At 39.1% G+C, this 17,989-nt stretch overlaps 1 protein-coding gene across 5 annotated transcripts in view; it reads right to left on the bottom strand.

Annotated features, from left to right (window-relative positions):
• Positions 1-17,380, bottom strand: part of rnf111 (ring finger protein 111) — a 73,399-nt gene extending 56,019 nt beyond the window's left edge. For 2 of the 5 annotated variants that reach the window (XM_049471129.1, XM_049471130.1), the window contains exons 1-2: positions 16,643-17,380; positions 7,413-8,415 (exon numbers count right to left, since the gene is read on the bottom strand). In XM_049471129.1, coding sequence (XP_049327086.1) covers positions 7,413-8,343 — 931 coding nt within the window. In that variant the 5' untranslated portion in view covers positions 8,344-8,415; positions 16,643-17,380. The remainder of the gene's footprint in view (positions 1-7,412; positions 8,416-16,642) is intronic. The other 3 variants (XM_049471128.1, XM_049471132.1, XM_049471131.1) reach the window with 2 other exon arrangements.
• Positions 17,381-17,989: the final 609 nt, after the last annotated feature.

Here is a 17,989-nt window from a genome sequence, read left to right as displayed (position 1 = left end):
TCAGTTCCGATACATCGGCTCACAGATGCCTTGCAGACTGCAGACATCACCCTTTGTAGTGATGCAGGGAGAGAGCGCCATCTTCCCACCCAGAGAGGGTAAGGCTAATTGTGCTCTCTCAGGGCTCCAGTAGCCGATGGCAAGCCACATGAACAGGATTCAAATCAGCAATCTCCTGATCATAGTGGCAGCGCTTAGCCTGCTAGACAACTCTGAGCACCCATCACAGAGAAATTAAGGAATAAACGCTCTAAATTTAACTAGTAGCTAGGTTGCTGAACCGAAGCACTCTACTGCTGTATTTCTGTATCAGGTTCTTGAAGAGTTGTCCCAATTCTTAGGGGGAGGATTTCACCCTTCCTCTTTTAACTCTGCTCCCAGAAAAAGGATTACACTCAAAAACAAGGGGCTGGAATACAAAAGAGAAATGGGATTGGTACATAACTAAATAGCAACTTGCTTTCCACTGCACATGTTCTCTGTGTTGCAGTATTTGTGCATTGTGTGTGTGTACTGAGGTAGAAGCCTGTGGCCCTGGTGAGTCCTAGCATCCTCTAGGGAGTGTTGTTAAGGTAGTGTAATCTACTGAGTCCTGCTGATTAGCACCTTCTACTCTCCTCCTTAGCAAACCTCCTCCCTACTACTGACAAAACAACCAAACACCATGCTTATATCAAGCTTTAAATACATACTCCACTACTTGTATGTACAAGTACACTTCACGATAATTGTATATTCATAACAGTACAGAATATGCCTCAACTAACAATTAACTGACCCTAGCTAAGACATTATTAACAAATACAAACTAATGTCAAATATTTTACATTGAATGAATGACTGCAAGTGGAAAATGTTGACATTTTGTCTAATAGAAGGGCTAAAAAAACATGTTGCCAGTTAACTGTTACCACAAAGAACCATGCTTGGGCTACAAAACATGTTGCCAGTTAATTGTTACCACAAAGAACCATGCTTGGGCTACATTAACACAGCAGATAACGTAGCCCCAATCGAACTTTCTGGCACATTCGCTCCAGTCCCATCACAGTGTGCTTTATTATTACAGTACCCTCACTCCAGTCCTATCACAGTGCGCCTTATTATTACAGTACCCTCATTCCAGTCCTATCACAGTGCGCTTTATTATTACAGTACCCTCACTCCAGTCCTATCACAGTGCTCTTTATATTACAGTACAGTACCCGTGCTCAGCTTTCAGATCTGAAGCTAAACCACAAACACAATCTCCAGAACAATGATTTAAGAAGGACCAGAGATCTGAATCATTGAACCACTCCTGTGCTCTGCAACAGCTTTTATATTTGACCAAACTCAGAACTCGTGCCCATGCCCAGAAAAAGGTCTAGTGAAACACATTTAGAGTCTTCTAAAGAACTAGAATGTCTAAAAACAAAAGTCCTGTACAATGAGTCTAACCCTAAACCACACTCGCTTTACAACATCAGATTTGCACACATCTCTGCAGGGCTAAAGGGTGTGATGTACCAGTGAATGGGTGTATATCTGCGCGAGGGTTTGGACCGCAGCGAGAGAAAAAACATGTTAGGTTGGGTAAGCTCTGTCAGAGAGCAGCAGAGAGAATGGTGGGAGAGTTGTTGCTTGCTATTGCTCAACAGGAAACACACACACACACACACACACACACACTCAAACACACACACACACACATACGAGGAATGCAGAGACTTCGCTGATACCGTTTTTCCACTGCACTTTTCTTTGGCCTTCGTTTCGGGGCTTCAAAGCAGAGCCATACATTAGAATTCCATCATCACACTCAGTAATGAGAACCGCAGTAAAGAGGAGGTCAGTGAGACAAGAAGAGCACAATATAACACAACCTTCAGAGAAACTAGACTGGGGTTCAATACTGTGTGTGTGTGTGTGTGTGTGTGTGTGTGTGTGTGTGTGAGTGTGAGAGAGAGAGAGAGAGAGAGAGAGAGAGAGAGAGAGATACAAATGACTGTACAGAACGAGTCAAACGTTTCTACACACCTTCTTATTCAATGATTTTATTTTTAATATATATTTTTTTATTTATATTAAAGTCTTCCAGAGTATGAAGGAACTAGGGGTGTCCAATTCTGTAAATCCTCGATTTTATTTTATTTCTGATGTTAGGGTCACGATTTGATTCGATTCTTGATTTTTTTTTTTTTTTACAGCAGAGAGGCCTATGCCAGTTTTAGATTAGTCTATGGTCAGTCATTGGTTTGATTCATCACATTTACAATATCTTATTTCAAAAGGTGGGCTTGATGTAAGTGATGCAACGTGATACAAGTGATCTGTAATACACCACATTAGGCACTAATGGTCAAATTTAAATAATTTAATTAGGATATATATGTAATGCCATCTAGTGGCTTTTTTTGGTAGCAGAAGTGAGCACATACAGGAACAGTCATGTACAAAATAATAGAACAATTAGAGCCTTAACAAACTGAACTGTATCCTACTATAACAGTTAAACATGAAAAATAAGACTAAGACTTTTTCGGTGAAGTTTTTTTCTTTAATAAAGATATATTATTAACTTTATCTGAGAGAAAGATGATCCTTAAGGCACCAAAACTATTAACATATTTGAGGCTAGACAAAACAACTGTTATTTTTATATTTTCAAGTTTCTCTTTAAGAAGATGAGCATGTCCACATTCTCTGGAGAAAGGGCTGCTCTTTGAGCTACAGTGTGCTGCGCCATTTGCGTGGCGCCCATGCTTGCGTAGCTTAGAGGGAGGGATCATCGATCCTCTTTTTGACTTTGAGGCTCGAGACCATGACATAATTTCGATCGATTTCGATGAAATATATAGAAATCGTGATATCCCTAGAAGAAACACATAATAAGGAATCATGTAGTAACTTAAAAGTGTTAAATAAACCAAAATACACTGTAAAGCATTTAGGTGCTCTTATCTGGAGAGCTGTTAACTTGCGGTATCTGAGGCTGGTAATTATGATAAACTTATTCTGTACAGAAGTAACTCTTGCTCTTCCTTTCCTTGGGCGGTCCTGATGAGAACCATCAAGTCTTTTTGATGGTCTTTGCAACTACACTTGAGAATAATGTCAAAGTCTGTTGAAATGTTTTGAATTGACTGACCTTAATTTCTTAAAGTATTTATTTCTGTACTTCAGTTGAAAATATCTTGCCATAATATGGATTAGAACATAACTCAAATAGGGCTATTCACTGTATACCAGCTCTACCTCTTCACAACATAACTGATACTCTTAAACTTACCTAAAATACAAAACATATGACTTATAATGAACAACTAGAGAATTGAAGGTGTGTCCAAATTTTAATGAAATTAAGCCAAAAATTGTCCACCATGCTATCAAATTTGCAACCAGAGTCATCGCAATAGAGACCAGAGGTGGAGCCAGACTGGAAACCAAGTTTTCCATTAAGAGTAAAGTTTCAAAGTCAGCATGCAGCGGTTACAAATGAAAGAAAAAAATTATAAACTGCATAAAAATGCGTTTTAAATTGTATTTTGGCCTCAGTTCAGGTAAGGAAATAAATTTGACGAGACTGGTGGCCAAGACATAGAATTAATACTACAGTACATCTAACTACACTGACATTAGACAGCTAATAATTAGGTCACAATTTTTCATCAGAATTACTGAAAAAAGGTAGAGAACTTCATATAATGTCTGTTAATATGACCAACAGCACAATAAACACCACATGTTCAATAATAGTATGATTAACTTGCTTTATGGCTGACAGCTCATCTACAACTCTACAGCTACTCCATGTAACGCAGAAGTCTGGTCTGTATCATAGACTGTGTATAGCTGGACAGAAGCCACCACAGGTCGGGCGCCCCCTGCTGTTAGGTTGCAGAAAGCTGTGTAACCCCACCCATCCCCATAGGTTTCAATGGCAAAACAGAACAACTTTCAATCACGTTTCTTCCAATATACCGTAATTCTACCTCCATTATTTAAATGCAACATTTAGTGTAACCTCTGCTTATATTTTCAAATTTCCATATCCTCACAGAATTATTATTATTCAGCTCTATTCAAAAAGGTGTGGTTATTGTAAAAGGGCTGGGTTACACCCATAGACTGTGTGAGCTCTGTGGAGGAATCCCTCAGGGGCGGGGTTATTTAAATGAGTAGGCTGTCTCTCCACAGTCTTTCTCCTTCCTCTGGTCTCTATTGCGCAGACTCGGATTTCAGAATCGTCAACATGGCGGAAGATTTTGGCTTCATTTTCACTGAATGAATGGGAACGGCGACACGGCGTCCATCTTTTTTACAGTCTCTGGTCTGTCCCAACCAAGGCTGTCAATCACTTTATTCCTAAGTCTATCCCCGCATTGTTATGATATAGCAGAATAAGGCTTAAATGTGGCAATATCTGCACAGGAAAAAACTAACTGCTGGAATTAGACACTGGCAATGAAAATGTTGTGAGATGAGATGGTTGTTTTATTATTGAAAACTGGAGGAGCAGAGCAACACCTCACACTGCAACCAGCCAGAATGGTATGATAATGGGGGGTTTAATGCTAGGTCAGCTCATGTATTGTAGACCTGTGTTGGACTCATTATGCTGTCCATGTTTTCTTTCAAATAATGAGCAATCAATTTTTATCCTTTAAAGAACCACAGGTTAGTACAATATAATACTTTTACACAAAAAATATCATTATAGAAATGATTCTGAATTAGTCTCTGGCAGACTGTTGCTTGTTTGTTACAATTAAATCCAAAAATATAGTAGCCTTTCAGGGTGTGTCTCAGACAACATATTTATTTGTTTTTTGCTTTCGTTTTGTTTGGGTATCGGTATCAATCAGTATCAAAATTTTTAACTATACCCAGACTTAACTATTACCCATATCCTCTTGTTTTATATCGCTCTCAATCAAATACTCAAGTATAGCTGCACTATTACAGCGTACTTAACTAGCTAACTAATCTATCCTGGAATTAATTTATACTTTTAACAACAAATTGTCAGATAGGAACTTATGGTTCTCCCCTACTGGACACATAGTATTAGATACTGTCAGGATGCAATAAGTATATGTAGAAAGCTTTAAGCCACTTGGTGTTTTTACCTCCAAATCAAGGTTTTTAATCTTGTTTCTGTGTGTCCAACTGCACAACAGGGTTTAGACATGTTTCTAAACTGACAATACCAACAATTGTGAGAAATGGGCAAAGCAATTGTATGGAGAAGCTGACTTTCCCCCACGGCATGGGCGTGGCCTAAATGTGCTCTGTCTCTATAGAAATAAAATGAGTGAAGAGTGTCACATGGGGAAATAAGAGAGAGACACAGAGACCCAGAGAAAAATAACAGGTAAGGTACCTAGAGAAATAAGGAGAGAGGAAGAGAACAAGAGAGAAAGAGAGGGAGAGAGGGAACTAGAGAGGTTAACTGTGTCTAAAACACATGAAATATTTGTGAAAGAGGGTGTGGGGACAAACATTCATCTATGCAAACTGTGTCTGTACACACACACACACACACACACAGAAACAAAGTCAACAGAATGGAAAATTCTGGCCTTTTCTCTCTTAGTCCCCAGTCTGAATCGCTGCACACACAATCAAACTGAAGCAGCAGGAATGCAGAGTTTCTTTCTCACTGGCTTTTAGGCCTTAAACTGAGTTTTGTCACCCACTAAACGAGACTCTTCTTTAAATAAACGAATGATGCTCAGCTTCACCACCAGTCAGCGCAGAGGGCACCAAAATAGTTGGAACTTTGCTTCTGCACTCTGAATAGTGGAGCTGCACAAGATCTTTCTCCAGAACTGTGTATCGCTGTGTGACTCAAGTAATATCAGTGTAAAAACCTGTAATATTACTCTCCCATCCCAGTCCACAAGCTTCTCTCACTTCAGATGCTGCTTCTGTCTCCCTAAGCTTGCCTCCAAATACACATGTACAACTGTCCATCAGGGGTTGCTCAAAGTGTGACCAATTCTTGCACACTGCTGCTTTAAAGGAGAACTCTGGTGTAAAATTGACTTTTGGTGTAGTAAAACATGATACAAAGGACTTACCTTTGATAAATAGCACACCTCCGTTCTCCCACAGTTTTCCAAAATCCAGAAATGTTAACAGTTTGTCCAAACACTTTTCAGACTGGGTGACACGGGGCATATTTTGCCCCGATAAATAGCTTTTTCCACCGTATCCAGGCTCAAAGTAGTTCCGCACCTCTTTGCTAGAATCCGAAGAGCCCCGACATTTAAAACGAGGCTATGCGGAATCTACGTATATATAGGTCTATGACATTATCAGTACAAAGATGGCGACTTAAAAAGTGCACAAGAACCTTTTAAGAAACCCACTGTTTACATCCCATAACGCTAGCTTCAGCTCTTTAAGTTATTAATGCCTCGTTTTAAAAGTCAGGGCTCTCTAAATTCAAGCAAGGAGGTGTGGAGCTACTTTGAGCTGGATAACGGTGTAAAAGCAATTTATTAGGGCAAATTATGCCCCGTGTCACCCAGTCTGAAGGGTGTTTGGACAAACTGTTAAAATCATTGGATCTCTGTGTGCTATTTATTATTCAAAGGTAAGTACTTTTTTCATGTTTTACTACAACAAAAGTCCATTTTACACCAGAATTCTCCTTTAAAACAAGCTATTCATATCTAACTAATATCTCTCTCATTTTCATTTTAATCCACATAATTTTGAGCTTTAATCCAGGTTGCATTATCTTTATTGCTCTAATGTCATTCACCACATCTTCCTGAAATACAGAACCGCTATTTAAAAGGATGTTAATTTTTTTAAACAAGGGGAGGAAAGCAGTGATCTGGCTAAGAATAAGAATAAGACATGTCTCTCATTTCTATCATTCCTGTCCAAAGAAAACTGGTTTTGCTGATAATGGCCTAGGTTTTCAAAAAGTAAATCTAGTAATTAATATTTTTGTATTTATTTGTATTTTAGTTTGAAATAGATATTTGCTTTCTGTGGTTTAAGATAGAAATAGATAAAATTAGGCAAAATGCCTTCAGTTTAACCTCACTGACTTCTTATCTTAGTACCACAACTAAAAGTGTACTGTTAGTGCTAAAACTGCACAGCCAGGCTGTACCTTGCATACATAACTGCCAGTTTGTCACATGGAATTTGCTGGTACTTTTAACATCAATACTGCACAAACCAACCAAACGAATGCACTACAGAACTACAGAAGGTAACATTATTCGCCAAACAAATCTCTGCTATTAGTCATAAGATAGAAATAGGGTAGATTTTAACATTAACCAAATTATGGGCTTGAAATAATCAGAAACCATTCCCAGTCAATTAACAATCTTCTTTAAAAGCTGCTTAAATTTTTGTTTTGCAGTGGAAGTGTAGGGAAGCGTGGTAACGTAAGAGTTGTTTACCTGATGCCACTGCATTGCTGCCTGCCTGACTCCCACCGCTGCTGCTCACGCCCACGTACAGCTCATCCTCCCCCTCAGTGGAGGAAGACGAGGAGGAGTCAGAGGTCAGCTCCTCGCTGGAGCTGCTGGTGCTGTGCAAAAGAGCATACTTTCTCCGCGCAATCACCTCCCTCTTCTTCCTCTGCAGGAGCAGGCGCTCCTTCTGTTTTGGAGTCCGTTGGGCTCCGCCCCCAGCCCCGCCCTTCACAAAGCGCTTTCTGTTGAGCGGCCGCCGCGAGTTCAGGCACGGCCGCTTCACGTGATTGGCTTCTGGGTCGAGCCTTGCCCATTTATGGGACCTGCTGGGGCGTGTTCTGTTCAAGAGGGGCCGTATGCCCACTGCTGCCCCTGTTCCACCACCAGTGCTTGCCACAGAAGCAGGGCCGGACGCCCTTAGCTGCTGCTGCTGCTGCTGCCGGGCCACTGCGGACCCATCCGCAGGCCCCCTGTCCTCTTCCGAGCTAAGAGTGTCCGAATCACCAAAACGTAAGCTAGAGGAGGGTGACGAAGCACAGTCACTAAACGAAGACTCCGGGTTCCTCTCGTCCTCGCTACGCGCCTCCAAAAGTGCTGGCCTGTGGTGGGGAGGAGGCAGCACCGTCTCGCTAACGTGCCCCTCCTTCAGGGCACAGTCCGAGGGCCCGGCTTGCTGGCTCTTACGCTTTTTACGTCCTGAAAGTCCCCTGTCTGCATCTCTGCGACCCCCAGCATCTCGCAGGGGTCTGTGTCTAGTTTCACCCCCACACAGCGGAGTGAACTCGCTGCCGGCCTTGCCGATCACCTCCATCTCTGCCGGGAAGCTTTTGGCCGTCTCCATTGGCTCAGGGTTTCCCAGAGGCCCCTTCAGGGGCTCCTGTTTGCGGCGTGCATCGGGTGGGACCTCACTCTTCATCGTGACTGACCCACGCAGAATGGGAACTGAAGTCAGAGCAGTCCCTATGTGTCCATGAGCAGACCAGCAATTCTGTTAAAAACAGGAGAAGAACAACAGAATCAGAATCTGAAACAGTTTATAGGCCATTCTACAGGCTATTCTTCTCTGCTTACAGTTTATGTGATGCCCTATAACTAACTGAACAGATTTCATATAGTACCAGAGGTAAATGTAGTGGAGACCCAGACTTTAGGCTCCACACAAGTGGTAGTACTCAAGTATTCAACATTTTTGTACTTAAGCATTGCAAGTGGTTTATTCTAAAATGTACTACTCAAATTCTGAAATAAAAAGTACAAGTAGTGTGTCCAGTGCTATCTACCGCTCTGGCAGTGATAATGTGGGTTTGTAATGATTCCTTCTATTTTTTTTTATAATTGTAAGAATGCAGCAGATATAAAAATGTATCAGAGTAAAAATAATAATACTACAGTAGAGAACAGAACATTTTAGTACTTAAGTACAGTAGTAAAGTATTTTTCATTACTATACATTTCTGTGATTGTAATGTACTGTAGATTAGTGAATTGATCCACTGCTGCACCAGAGGTACTAACACGTGAAATAAACAAACGCGGCTGTAGAAGAAGGCGGATAGAAATGTATTCAAATATATAATGTATACAAACACAATCTATGTTAAGGCCTAATAACTAATAAACAAAAAAAAACTTTCAAAATGTATCACCATTTTACAAGCTAAATATACAACAGAAGCTGTAGAGACAGGAGCTGGGATGTCTCTCCATGTGTGAGTTATGGTTGTTTTATGCTTATTTTTAACTTGTTACTCGGTAGAAAATATGGAGTGCCTATATGTTCTACATAAACCGATTTTTACTAAATAGGACCATGAATGGACGTTAAGCATGCCCATGCTTAGGCTGACTCCGTTCACGTTTGTTTTCTCATGAATTCCTGGCACAGCATGAGTCAGTCTGGACCGTAATCCAGGTCTCAGTGTTGCTCAGGCTGTAATGAAAGAAAAGGGAATGGTGAATAAAGGTCATCCGTGGCTTTTCATACGGAGAGAAAACAAACAGGCCCACACCTAATGGCTCCTGCACATTACTAATGTAATAAACTCAGCAAATACAGGATAATGGAGCTGGGGACATGGCAAGCCTCATTTTCTACCAGCTTTCTTTCACTCATATCATGATATCAGCACACTGTCTTCCACACAATGTGGGGTGTAATATCTGTTACGAATGAAAAACGCTCATTCTGTGTGCAATAATACCTACTCACTTTATATCCTTACACAGACCCAAAACATTCACTCAGGTCTGGGCTGGGGAAAAAGGCCAATTAAATTATTTCAGGATTAGAGGATTTTAAAAATAAGAGCTGCCTGCATTAAGGATATTAAGCAATCAGTGACCAAAATGATGATCATTACTGTCACGGTTACAAAACGACTTTCACAAAAGGCTCTTTCCTGTTTTTCTCATGACAATCTCACGTTCACCCCTTCACCATCAACACAGTAACCTTACTTTTACTAACCATAATCTCACTATAGTAAATCCTATTCCTCCTCCTGCCATTCAGCTGCACAGAGTTATGGGTCATTTATACTCACTTTACACAAGAAAATCAACACTTACTGCCTGAATACTGCATACTTATACATTAGGGGTGTCCCGATTTCGATATTTTATCGAAATCGATCGAAATTATGTCATGGTCTCGAGCATTGAAGTCAAAAAGATGATCGACGATCCCTCCCTTTAAGCTATGCAAGCTTCGCAAATGCTGCCGCACACTGTAGCCTACGCCACAGACATTGTGACTGCTCAAAGAGCAGCAGAATGTGGACATTCTCATCAACTTATTAAAGAAAAACTTAAAAATATCAAAATAACAGTTGTTTTGTCTAGCCTCAAATATGTTAATAGTTTTGGTACCTTAAGGAGCATCTTTCTCTCAGATAAAGTTAATAATATACCTTAGTTAAAGAAAAAAACTTGTCATTCTCAGGGACCGAAAAAGTCTTAGTCTTATTTTTCATGTTTAACTGTTATAGAAGGATAGAGTTCAGTTTGTTAAGGCTCTAATTGTTCTATTATTTTGTACATGACTGTTCCTGTATTTTTTTTATTATTTATTTTAATGGTGCACACTGCTGCTACCAAAAAAAAGCCACTAGATGGCATTACATATCTTATATCTTATATCTTAATTAAATTATTTAAATTTGACCATTAGTGCCTAATGTGGTGTATTACAGATCACTTGTATCACTTTGCATCTCTTATATCAAGCCGACCTTTTGAAATAAGATATTGTAAATTTGATTAATCAAACCAATGACTGACCATAGACTAATCTAAAACTGGCATAGGCCTCTCTGCTGTAAAAAAAAAGAAGAAAAAAAAAAGAAAATCGAGATTCGAATCAAATCATGACCCTAAAATCGGAAATAAAATCAAATCGAGTATTTAAAGAATCGTGACAACCCTATTATACATGTGTGTCTTTTTGTGCCTTAAAAGACAAGATTATTTATCTGGAGACAAATATTTTTGCCCAAAACAAACAGGCTAATTTTTGAGAAAACAAAAACTGCAGACTAGACTAACAGTGGCATACCGTTATTAGGCACAGTGTGGCATAAAAAAGTACGTTTATCATACTGTGTACATGCTTAAAACAAAAATATAGACAAACAGAAAACCCCCAAAACTTGTTACTATTTTAAATTTAATCAATCAATTAAATGAAAACCCTTCAAATTATTCCATATTTTTTATTTAGCTGGAAAAAATCTACATAAACAAAATGCTTTTAGAGTTACAATGAACACTCCTACTGCCTACATTTAGCTCCACAATCATTTATCTTCCTTTAAACATAATCTCACAATAATAAATCCCATCCTTCCTCCATCAGCAGCATCCTTCTCAGCCCCCCCAGACACGCTCACCCCTCCCTGATGTGAAAGCCAGCACAAAATAGGGTATGGACCTAAATCTTTAAAGCTTCAGTGCAGCCACAGCAAGGCCCAATGTTTCTGTCTTTAAATTATGAAAGTGGCCATCTGTTTAAAGAGGCATATCATTCCTGTTCATTAGCCCTTTTCTGAGTGAGGTGGTTAAAAACCATGCCTAAACACAGCTGCCTTCATAACAGAAATGAGTTAAGTCATGGTTCAGCCTCCTAACCAAAAGTTTGAGTTTGAAGACTTTTTAATCTAAAAAAACATTGCTAAGACCAACATTATCAGACTACCCACAAATTGTATTGATGAGACCCTAACTAATGGGTGTGTTCACACCTACCGTGTTTGGTCAGGACTTTTAGACTTTTCGGTTTGATTCAAAACAAAATAATAGGTGTGAAAAAACAACGAGCCAAAATGTGGTTCGATCAGGAAATATATATTTTTTACTTTGTTCAGCATCTCAGCCCAATTAAAGGAATTTGATCCAGCCCATCATCACCCATTTAACTATAGAAAAAGAAAAAGAAAGGGTGTTGTGCTGAAATCTGACTCTCTTACGCTTGTTCTGCTGCGTGATGCCCCTGCACCTGAAAGGAATCGGATTTTGGCTAGAAAATAAAGTGTGCAAACTAGAAATCGACCAATATCAGCCAATTTATTGTGCCAATTATTGCCATTTTTGTTAATGCTACCTGGCTACTTTAACTCAGCTCAGCTAATGATAACCGGCTACTTTAGCTCAGCTCAGCTAATGCTAACCCAGCTAATGATAAGTACACATGAGGCATATCCCATGTAGATGATGACTTACAGCTCTTTTGATATAGGAGCTACAGGAGAACAGCAAATGCTCTTTAGCAATACTCATGTTTATGGTTTAAAAACTCTAGAACAGTGTTTGCTGTAGCCAATTCACGTAAAGCCCAATGCAGACAAACAATTAAACCAGGGTTATATTATGTAGTCATCTCATGAATACAACGCTACTGGCATGTTTTGAAGGCATTATTAGTGGGGACTCTGTATAAAGCGAAATGTCGGCTACCAATCTGTATAGTAATTTACACGATACCTAACTAGCTACTGTAAAATAGAACTCATTGATTTTGTGAGCAAAAAAACACTGCAATAATAGCAAGTTTTAAATATTAAACTGTAAAAAAAAAAAAAAAAAAAGACAGTTGCCTTTTCTTTTCCGACACTGCACACTTTCCAAGTGTAAATGTGTTTCAAATATTCAAAGTTTGAGCCATTGGTATTAAAGTCAGTTCAGAGTACTAAACTATTTTAATAGTGTAATTTCATATGTTTGAAATGTGCATTATTATTATTATTTTAAGAAATAGGGGGGAAAACAAAAGGAAAATATCGGTTTTATATATCAGCCACTTGTGCCCTCAATATTGGCATTGGACATTTAAAAAAAAAAAAAAGCAAACAATAATATTGTTCGATCACTACTACAAAGCAATCAATAATGTTAAGTACAGGGAGATGTAGCCCACATAGGTGGTTATTAGAGCTCTTTAGTGTGCACAGTTGCTAAGCTTCAGTGTGAAAACAAAACAAACCAAACCAGATATAAAAATATATTCAAGCATATGAACCTTGATTCAGACTTTCAGATGTAAAAATGTCCATCCAATTAAACAACACTAATCACACTATGTTATGTTGGCAATGATGATATGCTTGAAAAAAAGTTTATTGTCCATATTATAAAAAGAATCATCACAAAACAATAAAACATGACCATATTGCCCATCTCTACATTTTACCACCACTGGCATTAAAAATTAGTCCTAGAATAGACTCAACCTATGCTCAGGAAAACAAAAGGGCCCAAATGTATGGAAATTGTGGTAATCATACGCTCATCTGGATTACATTTCCCCACAATACCAACATCAACACATTCAATGCCAGCCTGGGCCAGTCCGAGAGTAAACTATAAAAAGGTCAGCAAAATAATTTCAGTGCATACAGACTGACATATATAGCCAACAGCTTAAGCACAGAGGTCAAAGTGTCAGGACTGGAATGTCATCAGAGCTCAAATTCAATGCCTTGAGCAAAGAGATCATAATAAGCTTCTGATCCTCCAGTGTTTGAAGCAGCAGAGGCCCATAAGTAGGCCTTCGCCTGCTAGAGATCAGGGCAGCGAAAAATTCTGCCTTTCACACAGATCACGCATATTTCTTTAACTAATAATGAGCAAGTGACTTCTCTCCTCCTCGATTTCCTACAGTACACAGACAGTACAGAGCACTGGAGCACATCTAACACACTGGCGTATCAAACCCTTACGTAATTCATAACGCTCTTATTTTTTACCTCACTCAAAAACAGCAGCTGCCGTTTACATCGTATGAATATTTCATGATGTATTTGATCAAACGCAACGGCCCCAAATTACATGAAATAAAACCTCATTACATTCGGTTCTGGCTGCTGGTTGCTCTGACACAGAAAGCGTATAGCCTTGGACTAGTGCCTTGGACTAGTACACTGGACTACTCTGGGGCTCAGAATGGTCCTGCGGACTAAGACACGGCTCACTATGATCCGAGGAAAGCTGACTTCAATCTTGGATCATGCTGCTCGGCCATCAGCATCCAGAGTCTGAGAGTTGGCCAGTTTCTCTCTCTGGGTGGGTACAGTAAGTGGCTCCCTCTCACCTCATCACTCCTAAAGTGATGCTGGCTGGCACAGGTGTCCGTAGATGTTTCAGAGCGCATCGCTGCACTTTTCTCTAACAATTTCTGTACCAGTGGCAGATTAAAAACAGGCAGGGTCTGGCTTTACATGTATTGGAGAGGCACGTGATAGCCTTCACTCTCATAGTGTTGGGGGCAATTGCAACCACTTCTAAGGAGTGAGTGAGAGGGCTTTTTAAATTTTATGAATTATAAAAAAAAAAATGTATATTGTAGTTTTAAATGAATCATAACCTTGATTTTTCACCAATTCTGCCTTTTTGAAAAGCATATAATTCTAAAATATCCTAAAATAAATACATAAAGTAAAATGTATACACAAAGTTGACATACCAGCTTATCCTGGTTAACACATTAACCCTGGAGCTTTTGCTAAGAAACACAGAATGGGCAAAGAGGATTAAGGTTATGTCTATACATTGGAAAATAAATAGATAACTTTGATCTCAGACTAATGGTTTAAGCAATTTCAGTAAGGATCATCCACAAACACAGCAGCATGTGAGCATAACACTTTACAATAATAATAGATGCCTGTACTAAGATAGTGGAGTGCTATCCCAGGCTCCTCTGGGAGTTCATCCTGCAAGCCTGCGATGTGCCACAGAGACACAGAGCCACAGAGCAAAGTGCACATTGCCCCCCACCCAAGGGGACTCACAGCAGCAACGGCCCTTGACACTAAGGTGGATACAGATTTCAGAACGTAGAGGATTGTGAGAGACTGTTTTAATTCCTTCCCCAAGGATCAGAGACTAGATCCTATAGATGCTATGTTACCCTGCTATTAGCACTACACATGAGCGTGGAAGCATTCTGACACACGCCAATCAGACTGATTAATACAACCTCCATTCTACCTCCTCCATTTATGTGCAAAACTGATTGTATAGTGTGAGCGTGTTTTGACAAACTGAACAATAGAAATAGTGCGAGATAACCTGATATAAAATCTTGTGATTTTACTGTACAGTAAAAATCTATGTTCCGAGCCTCTCTTAGAAATGCAAAGCATTGTACTGAGAATAAAAACAAAAACAGTGATTACAGTGTGAGCGGGAAAATAACTGCATTTGTAAGATTTCTCAGATGTTAAAAACTGTCAAACTCTTATACATGAAGGAGCGATTCTGCAGGCACTTACCAGACACAGGGCTTTAAGGTAATTTAAAATCAATACATATCGCAATACAAATAAATCAATAACTAATGTTATTTGTAAAACTGCTTAATATTTACAGCTCCTTTCTCTGACTTATGTTCAGAAATTTGTAGGTACAGATTTACAATGCTGTGCGCTGTGTGCCTGGTCACACACCAAGGTCCATGCAAGAAATACATACATATGTACATATTTATATTTATATTTATATACACACACACACACACACACACACACACACCAGTCCATAATATATTAACACGATCAGGCCACAAATAGCAATACTAATGTTTAAATTTAGATTATTTAACCTTTATAATATTTGATTTTTAGCATCAGTGTTAAAAACATTAACAATTCTATCAATAGACAGATAGTATCACAATACATGGGTTATGATTAAACACATCGCTGGTAACTACCATATTATATGAAAACATAGTCATATTTACAAAATCTGTATAAAAGAAAAACGTTCAGACAGCATAGTAAATGAAGCACGGTCTGACTTTAATCTTCACACGTGATCTAAATTAAAATAATACTGTTTTTCTAAACCGATTTAGTATTGCAAGACAAAATATTGCGATACGATACATCAACATTTTCTTACACCCTAATAGATAGATAGATAGATAGATAGAGATAGATAGATAACAGTTATGATGCTTTTATAAATCGATATAGTATTGCAAAAACAAGATGTCGCCATACGATACAATACCGATATTTATTTACACCGCTAATAGGTACTGACAGACAGAAAGACAGGCCAAAAGATGTTGACAGACAGACAGAAAGGAAGAGAAAACAGACATAACGCAAGATAAAAGAAGAAGCTCAGTTTTTCGAGGCCTAACGCTACATAACATAACCTAGCTATAGTAATCTAGAGCTGAACGCTAAACGTCGTCAGCTAGCTAACCTAGGTTATGAGAGCCAGAGGAGGAAAAACATACGCAGGATGTTCAGGCTTCTAGACATATAATTCCACCCTACATACAGACACACAGCACGAGCGTGACTTATACACATAATAAAAGGTTTATAAATGTGTAATATGTAATAATGATGGGGTATTACTTAGAAAAAACAACATAAACAACAACAAAAACAAGAGCAGCAGTGGCGGCGGCGAATCCAGGCTAACGTTAACTCGCTCGCAAGGAATTTCCCAAACATAACCAGTCTAGCTATAGCTAATTAAACTAGCTTTATTAAACTGGATATCGAGCTACACACAGCTACATTACATCCAGCAGTATTTGATTGTAATATGTGATATGACTTGAACTCGTAATATCAATAAAAATTGGTAAAACCAGGGAGAAAGTGAGAGTGTTAACCCAGCTAGCGCTAGCTGTGAAGTTCAGTCCCTAAGCCTAAACAATAGCAGCGTATTTCCAGCCGGACTGGCCGAAGCACTGTTACCTCTTCACGGCTTCAACGACGCTGGCCGACCCGCTGACTTCCTCCCAGGGCATACAGGCCAGGCAATCCGTCGAGAAATGAGCCCAACACGATTGAAATCTGAAGAACAAACGCGTAAAACCCGGAGAGAGCGAGTTAAGCGGAGGCGCAGAGAAACTGACAAGTCACAGAAAAGCCCAAACGGGGCCTGAAGCTAAAGCTAAAGCTAGCGAGCGAGCTAGTTAGCTTAGCTACCGTTAGCTAACCAGACAAGCTCGACGATTCGGCGGCTGTTTACCATCAATAAGGAAAATAATGGCGCTTTACTGTTAAAATCTGATAACACTATTGATATAAACTGAGATTAGACGGAGAGGAGAGCGCAGTTTTATCTGTGAGAGAAATGCGGCGCTAATTCCTCCCCGCTGGCAAGATCCGACTTCAGCTCCGCGAGAGGCGCCATCTCTCTCTCTCTCACTACCTCACTTTCTCTGTCACTCTCTCTCTCACACACACTACCTCAGTCTCTCTGTCTCTCTCTCTCTCTCACACACACTATCTCACTTTCTCTGTCACTCTCTCACACACACTACCTCTGTCTCTCTATCTCCCTACCTCACTCTCTCTGTATCTCTACCTCTCTCTCTCTCACACTACCTCATTCTCCCCCTTCTCTTACTACCTCAGTCTCTCTGTCACTCTCTATCTCGCCCACATTCTCTACCTCACTCTCTCTCACTACCTCACTCTGTCACACTCTCTCTCTCTCACTACCTCACTCTCTGTCTCTCTCACTACCTCTCTTTTTCACTACCTTACTCTGTCTCTCTAACTCACTACCTCACTCAATTTCAATGTAATTAAGTTGGCTTCTTTTTTTTTTTTCAATTTAAAATAACTTTATTGGCATGAATTGCAATTAACAACTTTTGCAAAACAAAATTAACAGCAATGAAACAAGAAGTTAATATACAAAAGGTAATATATATATATATATATATATATATATATATATATATATATATATATATATATATATATATATATATAACAATACATATACAAACATATATATACATATACACATAAATACTAGGGGTGTGACGAGAGACACTAATATCACGAGACAATACACGATACTGGGTTCACGAGAACGAGACGAGACGAGATTTTAAAATAAAATTCTAAAGAAAACATCAGAAATGAAAAATGCCTTGAAAACTAGAGTTTTATTTGACAAAATCATATAGCTCAAACTTAACAGACTGGTTGCTCTTACACATTGATTCTATAAGAAATAGAAATAAGAATAAGATATATAAAAATAAAACTTTTCTAGGTCTTATACAGTGCAAACAATAAGTGCAA

Source organism: Astyanax mexicanus, chromosome 23 (genome assembly GCF_023375975.1).
Source record: "Astyanax mexicanus isolate ESR-SI-001 chromosome 23, AstMex3_surface, whole genome shotgun sequence".
Taxonomy (NCBI): domain Eukaryota; kingdom Metazoa; phylum Chordata; class Actinopteri; order Characiformes; family Acestrorhamphidae; genus Astyanax; species Astyanax mexicanus.
Note: the sequence above shows the minus strand (reverse complement) of the source record. Positions and strands in the feature narration are given on the sequence as shown.